Source organism: Aulonocara stuartgranti (genome assembly GCF_965226115.1).
Source record: "Aulonocara stuartgranti genome assembly, chromosome: 5".
NCBI lineage: Eukaryota > Metazoa > Chordata > Actinopteri > Cichliformes > Cichlidae > Aulonocara > Aulonocara stuartgranti.
In genome coordinates, this window is record NC_138943.1 from 3,032,941 (window position 1) to 3,054,806 (window position 21,866).

The window sequence follows — 21,866 nt, forward strand, 5'->3', positions numbered from 1 at the left end:
TAAAACAAGATATGATCATTATACGTTTGTTTGTGTATGGTAAGTCCAGTTGGCATTCTTTAGCTTTAAGATGGTGCAGGTTTAGAGTAAACCATGGTGCTGAGTGGAAAAATTAGACAGTTCAGTGTTTAAAGGGAGCAAATATTCATATTTATCAGGAAATGAGGAGCTGTGAATAAATGAAAGGTCATAAATGGCAGATGAAAGATCAGTAGGGTTAATATTACTAATTTTCCTAAATGTGATGTCATGGGGAGTACAGGATTTGGAGGCTGTTGTATTTACAGAAAGTTACTGTAATCATATGTTTATTTCAGTTACAGAAATAAACATGTGAGCAATTGTGGTGTATAGTTCAAAATAAATGTTTTTTTTTTCAGAAAAACATCGGCTCTTTTTAATAAATGTTTATTTCCCAAGGAATTTCTAAAAGTTCCGAACAGTCGACATTCCAGACAGATTTGGTATTTAACAGTAAATCAGAGTTAACGTACTAACTCTCCAAAAAGAGTTAAATTAACACTCTCTGGAGTGGACTCGTATGGACACTTTAACAGTGTTAAAATCAAATCTGACCGTGCTAATTTGGCCATGCTGGATTTGCTGTGCTGTGTTAACAGGGTAACAGGTCACATCCTACACCCCCAATATATTAGCCAAAAATGTGCTAATAAACTAAGACTGTAGACAGTCACTGATCACCACACGTAGAGTATTTGTCAGTTATGTGCAGATCCTTTAAATTCCAGCCTGAAAAAGAACATCACAAAGTCCAGCTTCAAAATAAAACTGAGGACCACCTCCACACCAACAACTCCAGGCAGGTGTGTGTGATATTTAGTTAGTGATGTTCACTAACTGACAAACACAGACCCGAAGTGGTGCTGCAGCTGCACCAGAAGGAGCTACATCCCATCCACCACCAAACATCAACCATATCTTCACGGGGGTTTGACCTGGTGTTTTTCAGTTCAAATATTTATTAAATATTCCCAAACATTTAGTTTGGTTTTTATGAACTATTTTAGAGCTTTTGTTTTATTTCTTTTGTGTGCTTATTTTTGTTATTTGTGGTAATGTTGAGTTAATTTTGCTGTGTCCTCCGTTTCCATGTTAGGTGTCCTGTTGTTTGAATCTGCCTTGTTTGTACCATCTGGTCATAATGTCTTTAGCAGATGCCTTTGGCGACTGCAAATACTTTGGAATTTTATATTCCTTCTAAAAAGATAAATCCATCCATCCATTCTTTTTTACTTATCAGGGTCACTGGAGCCTATCACAGCTGCCATAGGGCGAGAGGCAGGTCTGCGTCTCTCTAACACAGAGAGACAGACAACCATTTGCACTCACATCCACACCTATAGACAATTTAGACTCACCAATGAACCTAACCTGACTAACTGCAAGTCTCTACACAGAAAGGCTAGATAGTGGAGTTGTTTGAATTATTTGCATATCAGTGTAGATATCTAGCGTGATTCCGTCCCATTTAGATCCGATCTGCTTTTAAAGTGTTCCTTTAAGTTTTTAAGCTGTATATTAGTACAACTGAAAACCACGATGACTGGCTTGGCGACTGAAGAATGAATCAAATCAGAAAACTTAGAATTCATCTTGCTGGATCGATCACAGTCACATCATCAGTAAACAGTAGTGACCCAGTTTTTACAAAGCCCTGCAATAATACTGGCTCCACTTTGACAGATGATGTGGTGTGCTTCAGGTCATAATTCATTTCTCTCCTTCATACTTTTCTCTTCCCATCATTCTGGTAAAATCTTAGATGTTTTCAGAAAAGTATAACCTGCCCCTCTCCTCGAGTCTTCCCAAGTTGATTACATGAAAGTTTGAAAACACACACAGAAAACAAAAAAAAAAAATAGTCACAATAGTTTAATTTTTGATATTTTATTCCGAGAATCTTGAGCTGTGTGAAAAATGATAATGTATGAGGACATAATTAAAAGCATGAACATAATTTTCAATATCAAACATCAACAACATTTCATCTGCAGTGTGTGTATCCTGACAGTTTTCTTTAGCAAAAATAAAAAGATAAAACACAAAAGCGTATTTAAAAAGGCACTTTCTTTTCAGACTGCAAAATATTCACATTTATTTACAGCAGAACAGCTCAGGGTTATAGTTAATTACATTAAGTTAATGTATGTTTAGTGTTAGAAAACAAAGAAAACTTATTTCCCTTGTTTGGAGCATTCTAAAGGAAAGAATTAACTTGAGACAGTTGTTTGACAAACCCGCTGTTATCAGACAAATTTCCTTTCAAATGTTATTTAGATATTTACTGAAATATGAGTCCAGCTGGAAACACAAATCCACCAAGTTGGGCAATTGCACCAAGAGCAGGTGGAGCCATTTCTCTGCTCCGTCCTATCCGATTGTTCAGTCTGACGTCACTAGCCGTGTCTGAGCCTAAACTCCGCTGCAGGTCCATATATCAAACGATCACTGTGGCATTACTGAGAGTTGAAAAACTGTCTAAAGCCATTTCTCTACTCCGTCCTATTAAACTGCTGCAGAAGAGGAAAGCACAGGACAATGACCTCAGACCTCTCATGGAATAAATACAACAGTAATTTAATATTTTAAACCTATTTCAGGTGACAGGATGACAGTTCATACATGTGTGGGATAAAGAAAAACATTGATGTGCTGCATCTGTTTTCATTCAAATAGAAAAAACCCCCCAAATGCCCAGTGTTGAAAAGATGGTGTTAGACAGTATTTGAAAGTATTTTTTATCAAGTACTGAGGACTTTGAGATAAACATTTATACTTTTATTTTTTATACAGATATATGTGAAGTGATGATGATCAAAGTATTAGAAAAATGGCTTTGGTGGCCGAACAGGAAATATTTATTTTGCACAAATGCAGCAGAAACTACATCCCTCCATCCTGACTTTTAACAATGTGCTAAACCACAGGATTAAAAGCTGTTCTGAACTTTTAAACTGCTGAAAATATCAAAAATAATCCAACATGTCCAAGCTACTGTGCTCCAAAACTTAATTTGGTTCTCATAAAACAAACATAAGCAACACACACACTGTACTTCACACACTTTGATCAGCATTGGGTTTCAGTTCCTGGGCTGAGGGTTCAGAGGACGCCTTCTTGTTTGATTCTGCAGATTGGAAAACAAACTGTGTTAAAAAGTCATAACTGAGCAGAAATGCAGTGCTATGTGTTTGAGTAGTGGCGTGCACGATGACACATGAGTGTGTTTGAATTATACTTGCCGATATGGCAACATAACTACAGCTGACAGATTCGCCCACTTTTATTATGATTACAGACAAAACGCTAAACTGTCTTTATGAATAAATCGTGATGTTTGCTGTTTAACCATCTTCATCAGCCTCTGCAGTGTTCCTCCTCTTTCCTCACAATAAGCTTTAGTTCATTTCAGTTTGTTTCATTAATATATTAAAATATAAATAAAATAATAATAATAATAAGCAAGATTGTAAAAATGACGGTCACACAAAAATATGAGAATGTTCATAAATACATTAAACTTACTTTTTTTATTCTTGATGTAACACCTGACAAGAATCCCAACTACTACAACAGCAAGAACAACAGCAACACCAACAGCAACACCAGCTACAAACGTCCATCCAGTGTTTGGTTCTGGAACTGAAGAGAAAACATTGGCGTAACTGAGACTGTGACTGCATGTCAGGAACAAACAGCAGGTTTAAACAGCGAGCTCAGTGATGTCAGCATGGATCCAACTTCCTGTTTCCTCCTGCTCGTCTCCACAGCTCACAGGCTGGTTCTGGTTCTGCTCTCAGCTGTAAAGATGATGTTGTAGCTTTGTCTTGTGTGAAGGCTGTTTGAATCTGTGCTGCTGTGTGCATAGTTTTAAGTTACACATGAACTTTTAAATTTCAGACAAAAATGTCATTTTTGATAAATTGTTTTTATATTTTATACCCTCCACTCTATGAGCATATACTTACTTTTCTTTCATAAAAGAACTATTTAGTGGTTAACATAAAACTTGTCATGCGCATTTTTCACTCTAGTAATCCTCTTCCACTTGTTCTTATCAGAATCGTGACAGCTGTCTACTACTGATAAAATATCAAACATCTGAAAAATATGAAAAAATATCAAAGAATCCTATTTTGCATGGTTGGATCTTAACAACGTTCCAAGAAGAACTTCAACATGCAACAGAAAGAAATGGGAGTGAGACAAAACATTTTTTGAGCATGCAATTTATTGAAAACAGTGTTTAAACTCAAACAGTTTAGGTCACATGCCTTTAAAAGGCCAAATTTGTGCAAAAATTTGGATTCATTGTCATTGTCTGTCAAGTAGTCATATTGTCATGACTTTCTGATGGCAAAGGCAAAAAAACTTTCCCTTTTTGAACGTGGTGTGATCCTGAGGGTTTTGGAACAAAGAAGTCAAGTGGAAGACCCCCCAAAATTTCACCAACACTGAGCCGGAGCATCCAGCTGGCTGTCCGTTAAGACACTGGACAATCCTCGACCCAAATTAAGGTCGTTACTGGTGCTGACTGCAGCCCAAACCGTCAGATGGCATCCAAGACTGAAGGGCTTGAAAAACAAAACAAAAAGTCTTTTTTTTATTTTTATTTTTATAGAAAGTTTTGTAATTATGACAGTCATCCACATGAAAACAAAAAACAGCAAAAAGAAAAACAAAACAAAGAAAAACCCACAACCCCCCCCCCCAAACAAACAAACAAACAAACAAACAAGCATAATACGCACTGACAATAACATAATGGCACAGTGAAACCCTCAGATCTGCCCGGTCTGGGGGAGCACCCCTCCACCTCTTTACAGGTCCCATGTTAATATTCAGAAGGGTATTTCCAGTCTCTTTTATGAGCTGCCTTCTAAAAAATGGTGACCACGTCCTTAGCAGGCCTTCCTTCTTCCAGTAGTTGCATGAAAATACTTAGTTAAGCTCTGGTTATATAACCCACCACCCATCATCCCACATTACCGCCTTCAACAAATCTCTCCCACTTCCTCCAGTTTTTATGAAATTGGCCCATTTTGAGGTTCAAAAAAAAAAAAAAAGTAAGTTTTTCCATTCTATATATTTCCTCCATTATTCCTATCGAATCTTTCTTTGTTGGGGGCTCTTTCTCCAGCCACCTTCTGGTAAGTGCTTTTTTGCCAGCTCCCAACAGGATGTTTATCAAATATTTGTCCCTTAAGGAGGCTGCTGATGGGATATCGCACAAATACACAGTACAGAAATCCAAATTTAATTTGAGACCAGTCACCAAGTAAATTGATTCGACCACTTCACTCCAGTATGGTTGGATTACTGGGCATTTCCAAAATATATGAAAATGATCTGCCATGTTTTCCCCACAGTTTCTCCAGCATTGTCCATCTGTCAGTTGACCTTTTTGTTTTTATTTTATTTTGGGTGTTATAAAAAAACCTAATAACATTTTTCCACGTGAATTCCCTCCAATAACCCGAACTAGTAGTTTCCATCTGTCTTCTACATATATTTAACCAACTGTCCTCTGATATGTTGATTTTGGCCTCCGTCTCCCATTTAATTTTAATATAATTGGTTGATTGATCCTTAAGTGATTGTAAGTTCCAATAAAGTTTAGCAATCAATTTATTTTTAATCTGATGTTTATAAGCTTCTTTTATAACGGGGACTAGGCCTTCACTATGTTCTTCTGTAGTTTTTATATTACTATTGAAATAGGACCTGACTTGGAGATCTCTGAAAAAACTCTTGGTTTTCCAAACCATAGGTGTCTCTTAATTTTTCAAAACTTTGTAATCCTTCTTTTCCTAACAATGAGCAAAATGGTCCGATCCCCCTTGTTAACCAAGTTGTATAACGTCTATCTATCTGTGCAGGGATAAATTCCTTATCATATGTGACCCATCTGAGTTGTTTGATTCCAGCTCCTGATTTAAGACTTTCGCATTCATCAAACCATATCTTTAAAGAAATTTTAGTCCACTCGTTTAAATTATTTTTCTGTTCCAAATATATTTTTTTTATCTCCTAGTATTGTCTGTAGTGGTAATTTTAATTGTGTCACATCTAAATATTTCCATTTTGCTTTGTACGACGGATCACACCAATAAATTAAGTATCTTAATTGTGCTGCTTTAAAATAGCTTTCTAAGTTTGGGAGGGAAAGTCCACCCCTTTCCTTAGGTAGCTGCAATGTTATATATCTAACTCTTGGTTTACCCTTCCATATAAATCCCAAAATCATTCTGTTCTATAATGCAAATTGTTTGGCTGGTATGTGTACCGGTATAGATTGAAAAAGGAAAAGCAGTAGCGGAAGTATATTCATTTTGATCAGGTCAATCCTATTATACAGATCAAGTGGCAGTAAGCTCCACCTTTGAATGTTTTCTTTCAATTCCGTTGTAATTGGTGAATAGTTTATTTCATAGATTTCTGTCAGTGTTTTGGGAATCTTAATACCTAAATATTTAATTATTCCAATTGAATTTAGACAGTTTTAATAATAATAATAATAATAATGGATACTTTATTGATCCCCATGGGGAAATTACTTGTTTTTCTCTGCATTTGACCCATTCACTCAGTGAAGCAGTGGGCAGCCCACTAAGCAGGCGCCCGGGGAGCAGTGTGTAGGGACGGTACCTTGCTCAGGGGTACCTCAGGGTAGCCGTTAAGTGGATTCGAACCGCCGACCTTCCGATCATGGGGCGACCACGTTACCTACTGAGCTATCCCTGCCCCTTTGATCTTTGTTGTGGGTCACATAATTGTATGTGATCACCTGTGTTTTTTGAATGTTTATTTTATATCCGGAAAGTTCTCCAAACATTTCCATCTTTGACCATAACTTAGGTAAGCTTCTTTCTGGGTCTGTGAGGGTCAGCAAAATATCATCTGCATATAAACCAGTTTTATATTCCGTATCCATATCCTTTTAATTTGTTCATCCTCCCTAATAGCTTGCGCCAGCGGTTCAATAAATAAAGCAAACAAGGCTGGGCTAAGCGGACATCTCTGCCGACATCCTCTCTGCAAGTCCACTACTCCAGTTAAGCTCCCATTTATTTTTATTCTTGCTGAAGGTAAATAATATAAATTTTTAATCAGTTGAATAAAAGGGTCTCCGAAACCAAACTGCTCCATAACCAAAAATAAGTAATCCCACCGGACGGAGTCAAACGCCTTTGCTGCATCAAGGCTTAATGCAATTGTTTCCCTTTGGGATTTATTCATATAATCCATTAAATGTAAGGCACGTCTTATACTGTCTTGTATCTGTCTGTTTTTGAGAAATCCTGTCTGATCTTCATCAATAATTAATGGTATTGTATTTTTAAGCCTTCCTGCTATTATTGAGGTGAATAATCTATAATTCATATTCAGAATTGAAATTGGTCGATATGAACTGCATTCCCTTTTGTCCTTGCCCACCTTTGGAATTACTGAAATAATTGCCTGTCTCCAAGATGTTGGTGACTTCCCTCCCTCCAACACATAGATAAAACATTTTAATAATAGCGGTGTTAATAACTCTCTAAAGTTTTTATAATATTCTGATGTAAATCCGTCCATACCCGGCATCTTATTTGTTTTTGTTTTTGCAATGGCTTTATCCAGTTCTTGTTTAGTAATTTGTTGCATTAGTCTTTTGTTTTGTTCCTGTCCAATATTAGGTAAATCCAGAGAATGCAAAAATTTCTGAATGTTTAGAGGGTCAGCCTCTTGTGTCTCTGAATATAAGTTTTTATAATAGTTTTCAAATGAGTTTTGTATTTCTTTAGCAGTGTAACACATTTTTTGAGTCTCTTCATCTTTTATACTGTAAATTCTCTTTCTTCTTGCTGTTTTTTAATTCTCCAGGCCAATAGTTTCTTTGCCCTAGGGCCGTAATCATAATACTTTTGCTTAACAAATCTAGCTTTTAGTTCTTCTTGTCTATCGTATATATCATTAAATTTCCGTTTTGTTAAATTTATCTCTTCCAATGTTTGAGAGTCTTTAACAGTGGCGTGTTTAGTCTCTAAATTCTTTAATGTAAGTAGTAACTCATTAATTTGCATTTGTTTCTCTTTCTTTTTGTACGAGGGCCACATGATCAATTTTCCTCTCATTACCGCTTTGGATGCATCCCATGTAACACTTGGGGACAGCTCTTGATTATCATTTAGTTCACAGTAGTTTTTATACTAATTTCTTACGAATTGTATACACTTGGTATCATTTAATAAGCTCGTATTCAGCTTCCAGCTAGTCTGCTTTATTTCAGTCTCCAAATGTATAGACAAGTAAACACCTGCATGGTCTGATACATCTTTTACTCCTAGGTTACATCTGAGAATTCTATGTCTATCAGTGTTAAACATAAAAAAAATAATCTAACCTGGAGTGTACTTTATGGGGGTATGAGAAAAACATATAGGCTCTTTCCTTGGGATGTAGCTCCCTCCAAACATCTATCATATTTCCTTCTACAAGAAGCTTTTTAACTGTTTTTGTCTCCTGAGTCGTCCTTTTAGTTTTGTTGTTGGAATCTAAGTGGGGCTGTAGTTGTATATTCCAATCCCACAGATAAGGGTTCCCTTGGTGTGTTCTGCGATCAGATTAAATAATTTCTTAATAAATTCTTGATCATTGCCTGGCAGCCTGTAAACATTTAACAGAGTCACTAGTTTATGATCAATTTGACCCACTACCATAACGTATCGTCCTTTTCTATCCCTTATTTGTTGAATTAATTGAAAATTTATTTTATTAGCAATCAGTATTGTAACCCCCCTTGCACACTTTTGTCTATATAATGAGTAGTATACATGTTTGAACCCCAAGCGTTTTAACTGCTCATGTTCCATATTGTTTAAATGGGTCTCCTGCCAAAATACTATATCATGCCTTTCCCCTCTCATTTTAGTTGCTATCTTTTTCCTCTTAATGGGGTTTTGAAGACCATTAACATTGAATGATATCATCCTATATTCCTGGAATGACATGGTTTTCTCCCAAGATAACATCTATGAGATAAACTCTCCCCGCCCCGAGTGATCAGTCCTGAAAAAAATGACCTGTGCCTTGAAAAACAACAATTGGACTTACAAACTAAATATGACTTCCAAATAAGAAGTGAAAAACTAACTTCTAAATCAGCGAGGGGGATTCTCCGTGCGGAGGGCCCCTCGTGGGAGTACGGTTTCCGTTCCGGTTCCATCACAACTCCCAATAGGTGTCGACAGCGCGCTTCACTCATCTCAGTTCGGTGGTCCTTTGCTAAAACTCTATCAAACCACAGCTGTCTACTGATACATTAACAGGATAACTATCCTAATATACTTGTTGAACTATAATAATAATAATAACATCTGTCTTTAATTATTCATAACCTTTTTCCTTGACTCTATTTAACAACCATAAACGGAGTGTTTACTCACAAGAAGCCTCTCAACTAGTTTAGTCTTTCAGATGAGATGAATGATGAAATCTCTTGAGTTTTTCCCGCGCCCATTTAACATTCACAGCTCTTCTCCGTCCTTCGTCCCGTCCGCTGACCTTCCACGAGTTGTCCTCTAGCCTTGCTTGAGCCCCGTTAATCCCTTGAGCTGGATGGCGGCTGGGGGATTCCCCCGATCCACCATCTTCTCCTCTTTTCAGCAATCCTTTCTTCTGAAGATCTAGCTTTGCTGATAACGTGCTCTTGTAAGTAGCAGGACCATCTTTGTAGAAGACCCGGAGCCTCGCTGGAGCCTGTGTCTGAAATCGGATATCCTTTTCCTTTAACATTTTCCGCAGCGGGGCGTATTCCTTTCGCTTCTGGATGATTTCTGCCGGGTAGTTGTGATCCACATAAATCCGACATCAGTCTATGCGTATACCCTTCTTCATCCATGCTTTTTTCAACACTTGCTCTTTGATGCTATATTCGAGGAAGCAGACAATCATGGATCTGGGAGGCGCGTGTGAGAGAGGCCTCTGACCGAGTGATCTATGGCAGCGTTGTATCCCCAACTCCAGGTCCTGCAAATCTAGTTCAGTTTTGAAGAGCTTCTCCACATATTTTGTCAGGTTATCAGATTCCTGGCCCTCCGGTATTCCAAATATACAAAGGTTGTTCCTCCGAGACAGAGCTTCTAAGTCAGTTAGTTTAGCCAGCATGCGTTGTTGTTCCTCTACGGTCTGAAGGAGCACCTCCCTAGCACACAATGGAACTTCACCTTGTTAAGCTCCAGCCATGCAAAATATGATTTCTAGCCATTTTTCAAGTGGTCTTAAACTTTTGATTGGGACTGTATCATTCTAAAGCATTATATTCCGTAAAGTTAATAAACCAGGGTGCACTAAAGTAGCTTCTCAAATGAGAGGTGAGACGCCTGTAAGAGACTTAAAGCAGGTCATACGCTTTTCCTTCCAAGCTCTTTACTATACTGATAACATTATAAGCTAAATTGATGATTTCTAGCCATTTTAACACAACATTACGTTTATTTTATAAACTATTATTCCATTAATATTAAAATAAAGATAAATCAGAGTTATGTGATGAATAAAATTCCACTCACCATCAGGGACACAGGTCTCTGAAGGAATCTGATGCCATTTGGCCATCTGTGTTGCTACACAGCGGTAGCAGCCGGGCTTAGTCACACTAGTTTGGATGGTGATGTAAAAGCGATTTTTTTCTTCTATGTCTCGCAACGTCTTAGAAAAAAGTGTTTTGTTATCACTGTCCTGCCACTCTACTGTAGGTTTAGGATAAGCACCTGGAACTTCACACTCCAGCAAACCTTTTTCCTTAAGCAATTTGACATACGGCTTTGGTGCTGCACCTGTGAACACATCATAGACAACAAACATACTACACAGTTAACAGTGTAACAATATGAATTAATACACTAAAATGGTGCTCAGTGCATGATCAGAAGAAGCAATTATTGGTGTGACATTCTGACAGGAGCAATAATAATACAAAATCCATCATTCTTATACAGATACAAAAATAGTTAAGACAACCATCAACCTTCCCAGGAAAGTCTGACCATGCAATCCTCAAAGAAAATGCAAAAAACCCAAGATCTCCATCTCAGACTCTACAGGCCTCAGTTAGCATGTTATATATTAAAGTTCCTGGCAACACAATTAGAAAAAGACTGAACAATTATACCTTGTTTGGTAGGATTGTTAGGAGAAAGCAACTTTTTACTAAAACAACATGTCTTAGGTTTTCAAAGTTGCATTTGAACAAATGTCAGTGTCAGTGAGATTAAAGTTGTTCGAACAAGTCTTTGTCTATTAATAATATGTTGAGACATAACACTGGACATAAATGTCGGTGACATCGTCAAAAAAGGACTCACCTGGTATGTTTTCCATTGTTCTGTCCTTTAATATTGGCTCTGAAAGAGAAAACAGACACATGTGTTAACTGTGACTGCTTCCATCAACTCAGCAGTCAGATAAAACTGATGAAAAATAAACTCCAAAGTGTAAACCTGCCATATTAGACTTATTTTTAAAATCATTAACTAAAAAAGAAGTCACAGTCACAAATTAAAAAAAAAATCCTAATACATTTAAACTGAAGGCTGGTTTATGGTGGTGAATGGTTTATGATCAAACAGTGAGTCACACATTGAACAGCTATGCATGTGAATATTTATTCAGTGTTTATATCTGCATTCACTCCAATTTTATTTTCTTTAGTGAAAAGTCAATGGACACCTCAGATTTTTGATAAGTCAACAGGTGCGGGACCAACATGGAGATGGGAAGGTCTCAGGGTTCCAAAAGTACCCCATAAATGCTATTCCTAACCTCTTTTTCCAGGAAAGGTGGGTGGGAGACCTGACAAGGAGTTAGGAAAAGAGAAGAGAAAAAGAGTAGAAAAAAAGGTGTGCTAACAGTGGGAACAACCTCACACTAATCTGTCCTTAGTGATGTGGCGCTGGATGTCTGCTGTGTTGAAACTGCAATTTGAGATGGACTAAAAGCTGAGTATCTTAATTCAGCACCATGTGTCCTAACTCTGATGTTATGTAAAAGGCACATAAACAAGAACAGCCTGTGAAAAATATCCCTTAATTACAAAGATTAGAATTTTAAAGAAGGAACATTTAGGGTCAGATTTATGAATGTCTGCTGCCTGCTGCAGAACAAAATCTTTTGACATTGAAGAGCGGCTGGATTTCCCTTCCCATCTGTGGCATACAATTATGGCAAAATACACAAAAATCATGTCTTCTGCCTGTTGTGTTCTCTTTTTTGTTGGGGATGTTATGTGATCTGATGGCACAGTGCCAAAACTCTGTCTTAAAACTCTTCACTCAGTTATCACACTGAGGGTTCAGAAGAAACCCCCACTTATTTCTGCTCATCAACATTACTGTGATTTTACTCAAACACAGCAGAAATGAACTGAACTGGGTTGTCGATTTCTTCTGTAGCAGGCAATATACAAAGGGATTTCTCTCTGCTGAAGCTTTGTAATTAAATCATAAGCCTTTGTTCGTATATCACCCTGCGACTGCGGCATAGCAATAATTTGCCCATCATCCAACCATCCTTCACTTTTCCTAGATGGCCTGAAGTAAAAATGCATTTATGATAATCCTAAAATTAGCAATAAAGCACAGAACATATAGAAAGTATTTTAAAAATAATAATCGGGCTATTTCTAAAAGCACTCACCAACAACAAGCTCAACTTTGAATATTTTTCTGCTTTTTGGAAAAAAACAGGTGTAGTTTCCTTTGTCCTCCCGCTTAGTTTCTTTTATTCTTATGGATGCATTGCCGTGCTTCAGCTCTTCTGGAAAATGTGTGACTCGACTTTTGAACTGCTCATTTTGATCTGTGAGGCCATTATTGTGATGGTCACCCTTATTATACATGAACACCTGGACTGTTTCTTCCTTCTTCCAGTCAAACACTATTGACTCAATGTTCTCATTGGTGCTGAGGGAACAGGGCAAAATAGCTTCATCATCTTCTTTCACAATCACAGATGTCACTGAAACACAAAAGACTTAAACAGTGAGCTCACACACAGAGTGATGAATATACACTGAAAGTCAGGTATAAGAAGAAAACTGGCTTAAAGCAAAGCTTTTCAAACAATTTTGTCATGTTTCAGAAAGTTTTAAAAAATCCAAGTTTGATTTTATAAGACTTGAACATTAAAACTCCAAGTTCAGTTCGACAGAAAAACAGTCACAACATCTGTAATCCCTCCTTTATGTTTTCTGTATGAAAATCATGTTTATTTACTGTAGCTCCCCTTCACATTGCCTACATTATTCTTCTTTGGATAACCTTACCTTTTTTTCTTACCTCTGGCAGTTTACCATTTACCTTTGTACCATTTCAAGCTAATTATTAGACTTGAACGACTTGAATTGCAATAAATAGACACTGGGGTGTTCGAGAACCTCGAAGACTTTTGGATATACATCAGATAGTACAAGTAAAATGTTTCTGCATTCCGCTCTGCCAACAAACCTTTCCAGAAAAAGCCTCTATGAGTGGAGTGAAAAACATCACGTAAACATTATCGTGTTAAAATTAAGTTAATGAGGAACATGTACTAGCTTCTGTCTTAAGTTATTTTTGTAAAGGTCATATCGAACGTTCTTAAAGCTACATGGACAGATTTTGAAATAATTTCTGGTTCATTGCAAACTTTAGATTTTGCATTTGAGGGAAGAATTAATAGGTTACAAATCATCATTATATTCATCGATATATTTCCTTACCCGGTTAATATAATCTTTCTCTATCTCTTCCTCACTGTGTCACCCCTTCTGCACCTGTCTACGGATAGTACTATAAACAGCCTCCTATTACTGTGAGGCCTGGTTACTAGTTGTAGCTAGGACTGCTGTTCGCGGTGCAGCAGAAGTCTGACAACTAACAAGTCGGTTAGTTTGACACATTTTGCTGCTGCATCTCTCACAGCTTTTCACTTGTATTTGTCCATGTTTATTAAACACTACTTCTACACTAATGTCTGTATTAGTAGAAGTAGTGGATATTTGTTTCTGAATGAATGTCATATTCAGCCATAAACAAATGACACGCAGTCTCCGGGAAAGAAAATAGTTGTCATTGCAGGAAGCAGCACACTAACAAAGACGCCACACCTACACCTTAAACCACCTTAAAATGTTTCATTGTTGAACATGCCGTACATTAATCCTCTCTCTCTCTCGTTATTTCAACACTAAAATGCGGCTGCGTTAAAAGCTGATGTCACAGGTGTACATGCCGCAGTCATCCACCCACTAACGCAGCAGCCTGAGCAGCGTTAAAGCTCCATCCGCTGCTGTGAAACATGACAGCGCCTGCACACATGATCAGTCTAAATCAATGAGTTTCTTACCGGATTCAGCAGCAAACGTCAGTCCGGACAAAGTCAGGAAACAGAAGCTCGGAAACAGAAGTGGTAGAAGCTCCATGTCTGCAGAAACCCTCTGAGGATCAAACGTTATATCTCTTTAATAAAACGGAGCGCGGAGCCACTCCTCCAAGCGCACTGACGCGCTCCAAAACACATTGAGTTTCTATTCTCTTAAAGTAGTAAACCATAACTGCACTTCCGGTGGCTTTGTGAAAGACAGAGAAGACTGACGGGATTAATGAAATAAATGACTGGTTTCCTGGAATAATGAGGAAACATTAAAAAAAAAGAAAAGTAAAGAAAAAGAAAAAGAAATGCTCATGGCTTCCATTTTGGATTTAATTCAAATTTTAATTTTCCATCCATCCTCTTCTGTCCGGGTCGCTGGGAGGTTTTGATGTGTGTGCCCCACTAACTGCCTGTCAGCAAGGGCAAACCTGCCTCGTTGTCAGGATCCTGGGTCTCCTGACCCAGCGTTTTTTAGTTCTTTGTGATTTTTGTATTTTTTACTCGTGTGATTTATTCTATGGTTTCTAGTTTTGATCCCTTGCCCCTCATGTTTCTCTGTGCTCCCTCTGTTCTGTTTCTTGGTCTGTGTCTTCGCATGTTTTGAGTTTCTTGTGTTTTCTGTCACTCTGTATTGTGAATTATGTTCTCATGGTTGGTCTTTTGTTACTCCCTCTAGTCTAGTTTCTTGTGTTCCAGGATTTCCCTCTGTGTATTATTTATCATTTTTGGTCATTTGCCTTATGGTTATGTCTCTGTGTTTCTTAGTTGCTCTGTCTCCACCATGACAAGCTCGCGTCTCTGTGTTATACTTCCTATTTTACTTTGAAGGTCTGTGAATAGTGCTTTACTAGTCCCTAAGGACCCCAAAGCCATCGAGCCATCCAGTCATCCACACACACATTCACACTTTTTTGACGGGGCTCCCACAAAAACACAAAGCAGAGTTTGACGCATCGCCAAATAGGCTTCCAATCCACCTTTCTTCCAAGCCAAAGGCAACATATGATGAAGCTTATGTTGCCTTTGGCTTCACTTGCACAACAGCTGTTGTTTCAAGGCAGGTATCCCTGAGGCAAAATCACAGACAAACAGTAGGCTATCCCACATGCTTGATTTGATTAAATGGTAAAATGGCCTGTATTTATATAGCGCTTTACTAGTCCCTAAGGACCCCAAAGCGCTTTACATATCCAGTCATCCACCCATTCACACACACATTCACACACTGGTGATGGCAGCTACATTGTAGCCACAGCCACCCTGGGGCGCACTGACAGAGGCGAGGCTGCCGGACACTGGCGCCACCGGGCCCTCTGACCACCACCAGTAGGCAACGGGTGAAGTGTCTTACCCAAGGACACAACGACCGAGACTGTCCGAGCCGGGGATTAGTTCACAAACACTTCTTATAACAACTAACTGGTCCTGAAACTTTGTAGGTTTTAGTTCTTTATACAATAAAGTTACAGGAGGATAAAAATAATTATCAGGCAAAATGTCCTTTGTTTGTTAAAATAACCCTGTCCAATATGAAGTGTGAACTATACGTATATAATTTTATGGTTATGTAACGACGCTCATTTTTCACTTTTTCACAAAACAAAAGCATTTGTTTGGGAACCACTGTTTTACTGTAACACTGAGGGCACAATGACTCACCAACTGGTGAAGAAGACACAAATATAAAAAAATAAACAGCACCCCAAGAGTACCAAAGAGCTGAGGAGACATCTCAGTGACAAGTGTGTGCCCACCCCAGCAGAAGGAGGGAGGCCTCACAGCCAAAGACCAAGAACCCCACAGAACCACAGGCAGCCAGAGGCCCGACCCAGGAGCTGAGAACTGCACCTGGGATGTTGATGCAGTTCCACTAATGATGATACACTGCTGAAGACATGACATTAAGTTTAAAGCTAATCCTAAAAACTTCAACCTCTTTGCCTTTTTTTTTCTTTGTCATTCAAGAAAAACTGCAGCAGCTGCTGAAAAAGTTTCTCTCACACTTTAGAATGAAAGGGAAAGTAGAGTTTAATCTAAACTTTAATGATCTGTTGGATCAACATTTGCTTTCTTATGTTAAGATAGTACATTTGAATTGATGATGTGATTGCTCAGATGAGTATTTCATTTCTCTTTAGTTTCTGTCCTCGGGTATTTTGTGTATGACAGAGTAACTGTTTACAACATCTCAGAGCTCAGCCTCTCAGGATTAAACCACATTAAATTTCTTTGTGTTAATTTCTCAGCAGATTGATGAAATCCAATCTGACAGCATCAGTATGGGGAACAATTTATTCTGCAGTAAATTGTTGTGATTTTAATTTGACCTGTTGATATTTTAAAACTAATTATTGATTATTTTTTAAACTGTATTCATTTTTAAAAATTCTTTAGAGAATAAATTAGTTTAACTAATAACTAGTAGGAAATGTAAAAGTACAAACAAGAATAGAGCACTTCGCTCTCACACTGCAGGCCTACTTGTTGTTCCTAGAGTATTTAAAAGTAGAATGGGAGGCAGAGGCTTCAGTTTTCAGGCCCCTCTTCTGTGGAACCAGCTTCCAGTTTGGATTCAGGAGACAGACACTATCTCTACTTTCAAGATTAGGCTTCAGGAGTTGGCTGTCCGACTGCGGTCTGGAGTGTGGGGCCTTCCTGCTGCTGCGGAGTCGGGGCGGTCTGCCTCCTCCCACCGCAGGGAAAAGGGTAACACCACCTGGGTCTGGGTGCAGTTCCCCCCCTCCAGGGGCAAGGGTACCTAGACCCGGTTTGTAGAGTACGATTGGGGAGTGTGATCGTGTGTACAGCGTCTCTTTATGTCTGTCTCCACGTTGGTTGAGTGTGAAGTGCATATGAGAGCATGAGGGTGGGAATGGATGTTTGTGTCTGTGTGTGCCTGTATGTCTGTGTCTATATGTCAGGTTGGGTGTCAGGCGCCACCTCTCTGGGGACATCTCAGACCCTCCAAGGTTTGGAGGCCTATCTCCCCCCACCACCACTTCCCCTGCCAGTGGCGGACTCCCTCAGGTGTCGGTGCGTTGGTGGTTCTTTGTGTCCGGGGATGGGCATCCAGGTACACACCGGCTCACTCCTTGGCGGCCGCTTATCGGGGCCTGGAACCTGGGGCTCGCTCGGGCCACTTCGGAGGTGGGGTGCCCCCGGCCTCTCGGCCTGGGGCTCGGTCACTCAGCCACGGCTGGCTGCCGGCGGAGCTCACGAGTGCGTCACTGCAACCCCCCCTGGCTTCTGCTCCGCGGCTGCTGAGTGAGCCCTCATCTGGGACTCTCCTCAGCTCTTACTGGGACAGTGGCGCGGCTGCCCCTCTGTGGGTCTTCCTTGGTCTCTTGTGTTCTGGGGGCCTCTGGATGTCTGGAGTTTTGATCTCCTCCATACCTGCTTCATGCCCTGGAAGACGGGGCTGTGGCCCCCCCACACTCCCTAGCAGATTGTTACATGAAGGAACCTTTTAAATACAAGCGCGTCCATGCTCACAGGTGTACACACGGGTGATTTTGTTTTTTGCCCTTCTCCCCCGTCCCTCTTCTCAGCTGTTTCTCTTTCCCTCTTTCTTTCTCCCCTTCTTTCCCCCAGTCAAGTCTGTCCCGTATTCAGCAAGTGAAAATAAAATAAACAATAAAAGGTTAATCAAAAAAAAAAAAAAAAAAAAAGATTAGGCTTCAAACTTTGGGCTGGATCAGCTGACCCTGAATCCTCCCTCAGTTAGGTCTAGGCTGCTGGGAGATTCCCATGATGCACTAACTGTTTCTTCTTCACTCACCTTTTTTCACTACTGTGTTCATTCATTACTTATTATTAATCTGGCTCTCTCCCACAGTGTGTCTTTGTTCTGTCTTCCTCCGCTGTCCCCTGATCAGTCATGGCAGATAGCCGTCCCCTCTGCCTGTCATACAGCACAGTGGGCATAGCTTAAGGAGTCAAAGAAAATTTCCTCCCTAAAGCATCAACTTGCTTCAAGTGTTTCCAACATGCGGAACATTTAGAAGAAGAATTATTCTCCTCGTCAGGTGCCAACAGGAGAAATTAAGTAGTATCAAGTGCTAAAACACATCACACTTCTACAAGAACTGAAATAATAATCCAACATTATTAAAAGCTGAACACTAACATTAACACTCAGAGGAGTCTTTGCACTGCTGTTGCTCAACTAATTTTTTACTAGGAAAAATCAGTAATAACAGTGTTTTGGTCACAGTGCAGTCTCACACTGCAGCACTGCCCAGTCCTGTTCCATCATGTATGTTTGCAGATCAAGAAACAAAAAATTAAACACATGAAAAACTAAAAACCAGGAAGAAAAGAGAAAGAGAGAAATGATTTAAAAGATAAGTTTGAATGATATGCTATATTCTATGTGTTTCTGAAGAAAAACCTCAAACCCACACAATAAGTCAGAGTGCACCCTCAGGCTGATCTTTAGACACATCAAACACACAAACAGGAAGTGTTGCAACACGTTTTTGTACTGCAAGTGCAGACACAGCACTGAGGAAACCAAACATTAACACAGCTTCAGAGGTAAAACCTCTACAGTCCCAGGAGTCGTTGCACTTTCTGAAGAAAAATCAGTAATCACAGTGTTGGCTGGCAGTGCAGTCACACACTGCAGCAGTGCCCAGCCCTGCTTCAACAGGTATGAAGGAAAGAGAAAGAGACAGAGCTGTTGCCACATCAACAGTTTAGTGATTAAAATGAAGATCTGACCTAAACTCTAAAGAAACATAAACTCACCGTTAGAGCGAGAAACATCTGGTTACAGCAGGATTTACAATCAATGATATTAGGAAGTCCAAAATGATAAAACAACAACATCCAGATCAATAAGGAAGAACACAAATTATTGAGACAGAATTCAGTTATTTCTGGTGATTACACTTCAATGAGCCATCGTAGCAGAATGGACCCCCAACAGAGAACAGATTAGGACAAGTTATAGTTTCTGAAATCAATGAGCAGACAGACAAGGAAAGTAAAATAAAAGTACATCAAATGTTATTTATTTAGAACCTTTGAAGATAAACAAAGTACTTAAAAACAAAATGTTAGAACATAAAAACAAAAGTTAACCAATAACAAGTTTAAAAAGAAGATTTTAAAGTGTTTTTGGAAAGAGTCCACTTAGTCCACAGACTTCAAGCTCAAAGGGAGAGATTTCTGGGGTCTGGGGGCCACTGTGGCACAAGATCTGCTTTCATTAGTTTGTATGATACACAGATCACATGACCTCAGGGACTTGGGGACATCCAGATGTAAAGGTTCAGTTATGGATGCTGGTGTTCGTCCATGCAGAGCTCAAAAGATCGAAATCTGAATTTTCAAGTTGACTCTTGGGGGCGATCGTGGCTCAAGAGTTGGGAGTTCGCCTTGTAATCGGAAGGTTGCTGGTTCGAGCCCCGGCTTGGACAGTCTCGGTCGTTGTGTCCTTGGGCAAGACACTTCACCCGTTGCCTACTGGTGGTGGTCAGAGGGCCCGGTGGCGCCAGTGTCCGGCAGCCTCACCTCTGTCAGTGCGCCCCAGGGTGGCTGTGGCTACAATGTAGCTGCCATCACCAGTGTGTGAATGTGTGGATGACTGGATGTGTAAAGCGCTTTGGGGTCCTTAGGGACTAGTAAAGCGCTATATAAATACAGGCCATTTACCATTTAACGTGCAGCTGAGTCAGCAACTGTTTGGCATAAGTGTAGTTAGAAGCAGCAATATTAATGTGGTTTTATTTTATAAGTGATAAACACAAGAGAGAATCAGTGATTTGAAATAAACTTTAAAAGGTAAATATTTACTCTCCCCTCACCACACTCCATCCCCTCAGGGGTCGGTGTGTTGGTGGTTCTTGGTGTCCGGCTCACTCCCGGTGGCTGCTTGGTGGGGCCTGGCTCCTGGGGCTCGGGCCACTCTGTCAGATTGGCAGAGCCCGCGGGCACATCACTGCAGCCCCCTGTGGCTTTTGCACCACGGCTGCTGGGTGACCCCTCATCTGGGGCTCTTTTCACCTCTTCCCAGGAGGGTGGCACGGATGCCCCTCCAATGGTCTTCTTGGGCTCTCGCACTCTGGGGCCTCTGGAAGTCTGGGGCCTGATCTCCTCCATACCTGCTTCATGCTCTGGGGGACGGGGCTATTACTCCCCACACCCCCTAGCACATAGGTGTCAAACTCTGGCCCGCGGGCCAAATTTGGCCCGCAGCCTACTTACATTTGGCCCGCGAAGCCATACCAAATTACTATCAGAGCTGGCCTACTGGTATTATACAGCTAATATATATATTGTTTAGTATTAAGCTTTGCTTGTTCCATATTCAGTTTTTTAGCAAAAATGTGTTTGAGTCCATAAGAAAAGATTCATTCTTATATCTGGAGGAATAAATATATTTCAATAAATATTAACGTTAGCCCGCGACTTTGTTCCAGTTTTGAATTTTGGCCCACTGTGTATTTGAGTTTGACACCCCTGCCCTAGCAGATCGCTACATGGAGAAACTTTTTTAATACAAGCGCGCTGATCCACACAGGTGTTCACAGACACAAACCACACCTTTCTTGGCTGCTACCTCAAAGCACTTTGTGCCCTGTTGGTCTTGCGTGCTGCACAATAACATTTAATATTTACTGTTATTTACACTTAGCTAGATTATTGCGATGGTGTTGTGTTTTTATGCTGCTCTCTTTTTTGCTTCTTTTCTCTTCTTCCTTTTCTTCTCTCAACAGGTGATCCAGGTGATTTTTTTAAGTGTCCTTTCTCAAGGATCATCTCAGGCAAGGCCGTGATGATTAGTAAAGTAAATCCGTTGGGGATCTTTCTTGGCCTTCAGACAACAATTCTGATGGCTGAAGAACCAAACGGGACAGGCAAAAAATAAAAATAAAAGAACAATTACTCTGTGTAATTTTAATAGTGATGTGAACATGGGATGTTGTGAGTTCGATGGTTCCTAACCTGTCATGGATCTGATGTGATGAGTTGGGACTTTCTATTTGTAATTGTTATCAAGTATTCTGTGGATTCTTAGTTTGCCTTTCATGTTCTGTTTTAGAGCTTTCATTTATTACAGGGGTGTCCAACTCCAGGCCTCGAGGGCCGGTGTCCTGCAGGTTTTAGATAACACCCTGGGTCAACACACCTGAATCAAATGATTAGTTCATTACCAGGCTTCTGGAGAACTTCAAGACATGTTGAGAAGGTCATTTAGCCATTTGAATCAGCTGTTTTAGTTCAACGACATCTAAAACCTGCAGGACACCAGCCCTTGAGGCCTGGAGTTGGACACCCATGATTTATTTACTAATGTATTTTTTTGTAGGATTAGTTCTGTCATTAATAGTAATTTTGCATTTTTAAGGTCAAATAGTTTTGCAGTGTAGTTTTTGTTCTAGCTTGTAGTTTGCAGGTATTGATTTTCTTCTCTCAGTTCTCCTGCCCTCCTTTGTTATCCGTGT

General features: G+C 39.7%; 1 protein-coding gene across 2 annotated transcripts in view; it reads right to left on the minus strand.

Moving 5' to 3' along the window:
• Positions 1–1,885: 1,885 nt before the first annotated feature.
• LOC309706834 (coxsackievirus and adenovirus receptor-like) overlaps positions 1,886–21,866 on the minus strand; it is a 54,954-nt gene continuing 34,973 nt past the window's right edge. The window contains exons 5-6 of one of the 2 annotated variants that reach the window (XM_082533747.1): positions 3,547–3,663; positions 1,886–3,148 (exon numbers count right to left, since the gene is read on the minus strand). In XM_082533747.1, the coding sequence (XP_082389873.1) occupies positions 3,078–3,148; positions 3,547–3,663 (188 nt within the window). In that variant the 3' untranslated portion in view covers positions 1,886–3,077. The remainder of the gene's footprint in view (positions 3,149–3,546; positions 3,664–21,866) is intronic. The other variant, XM_082533748.1, reaches the window with a different exon arrangement.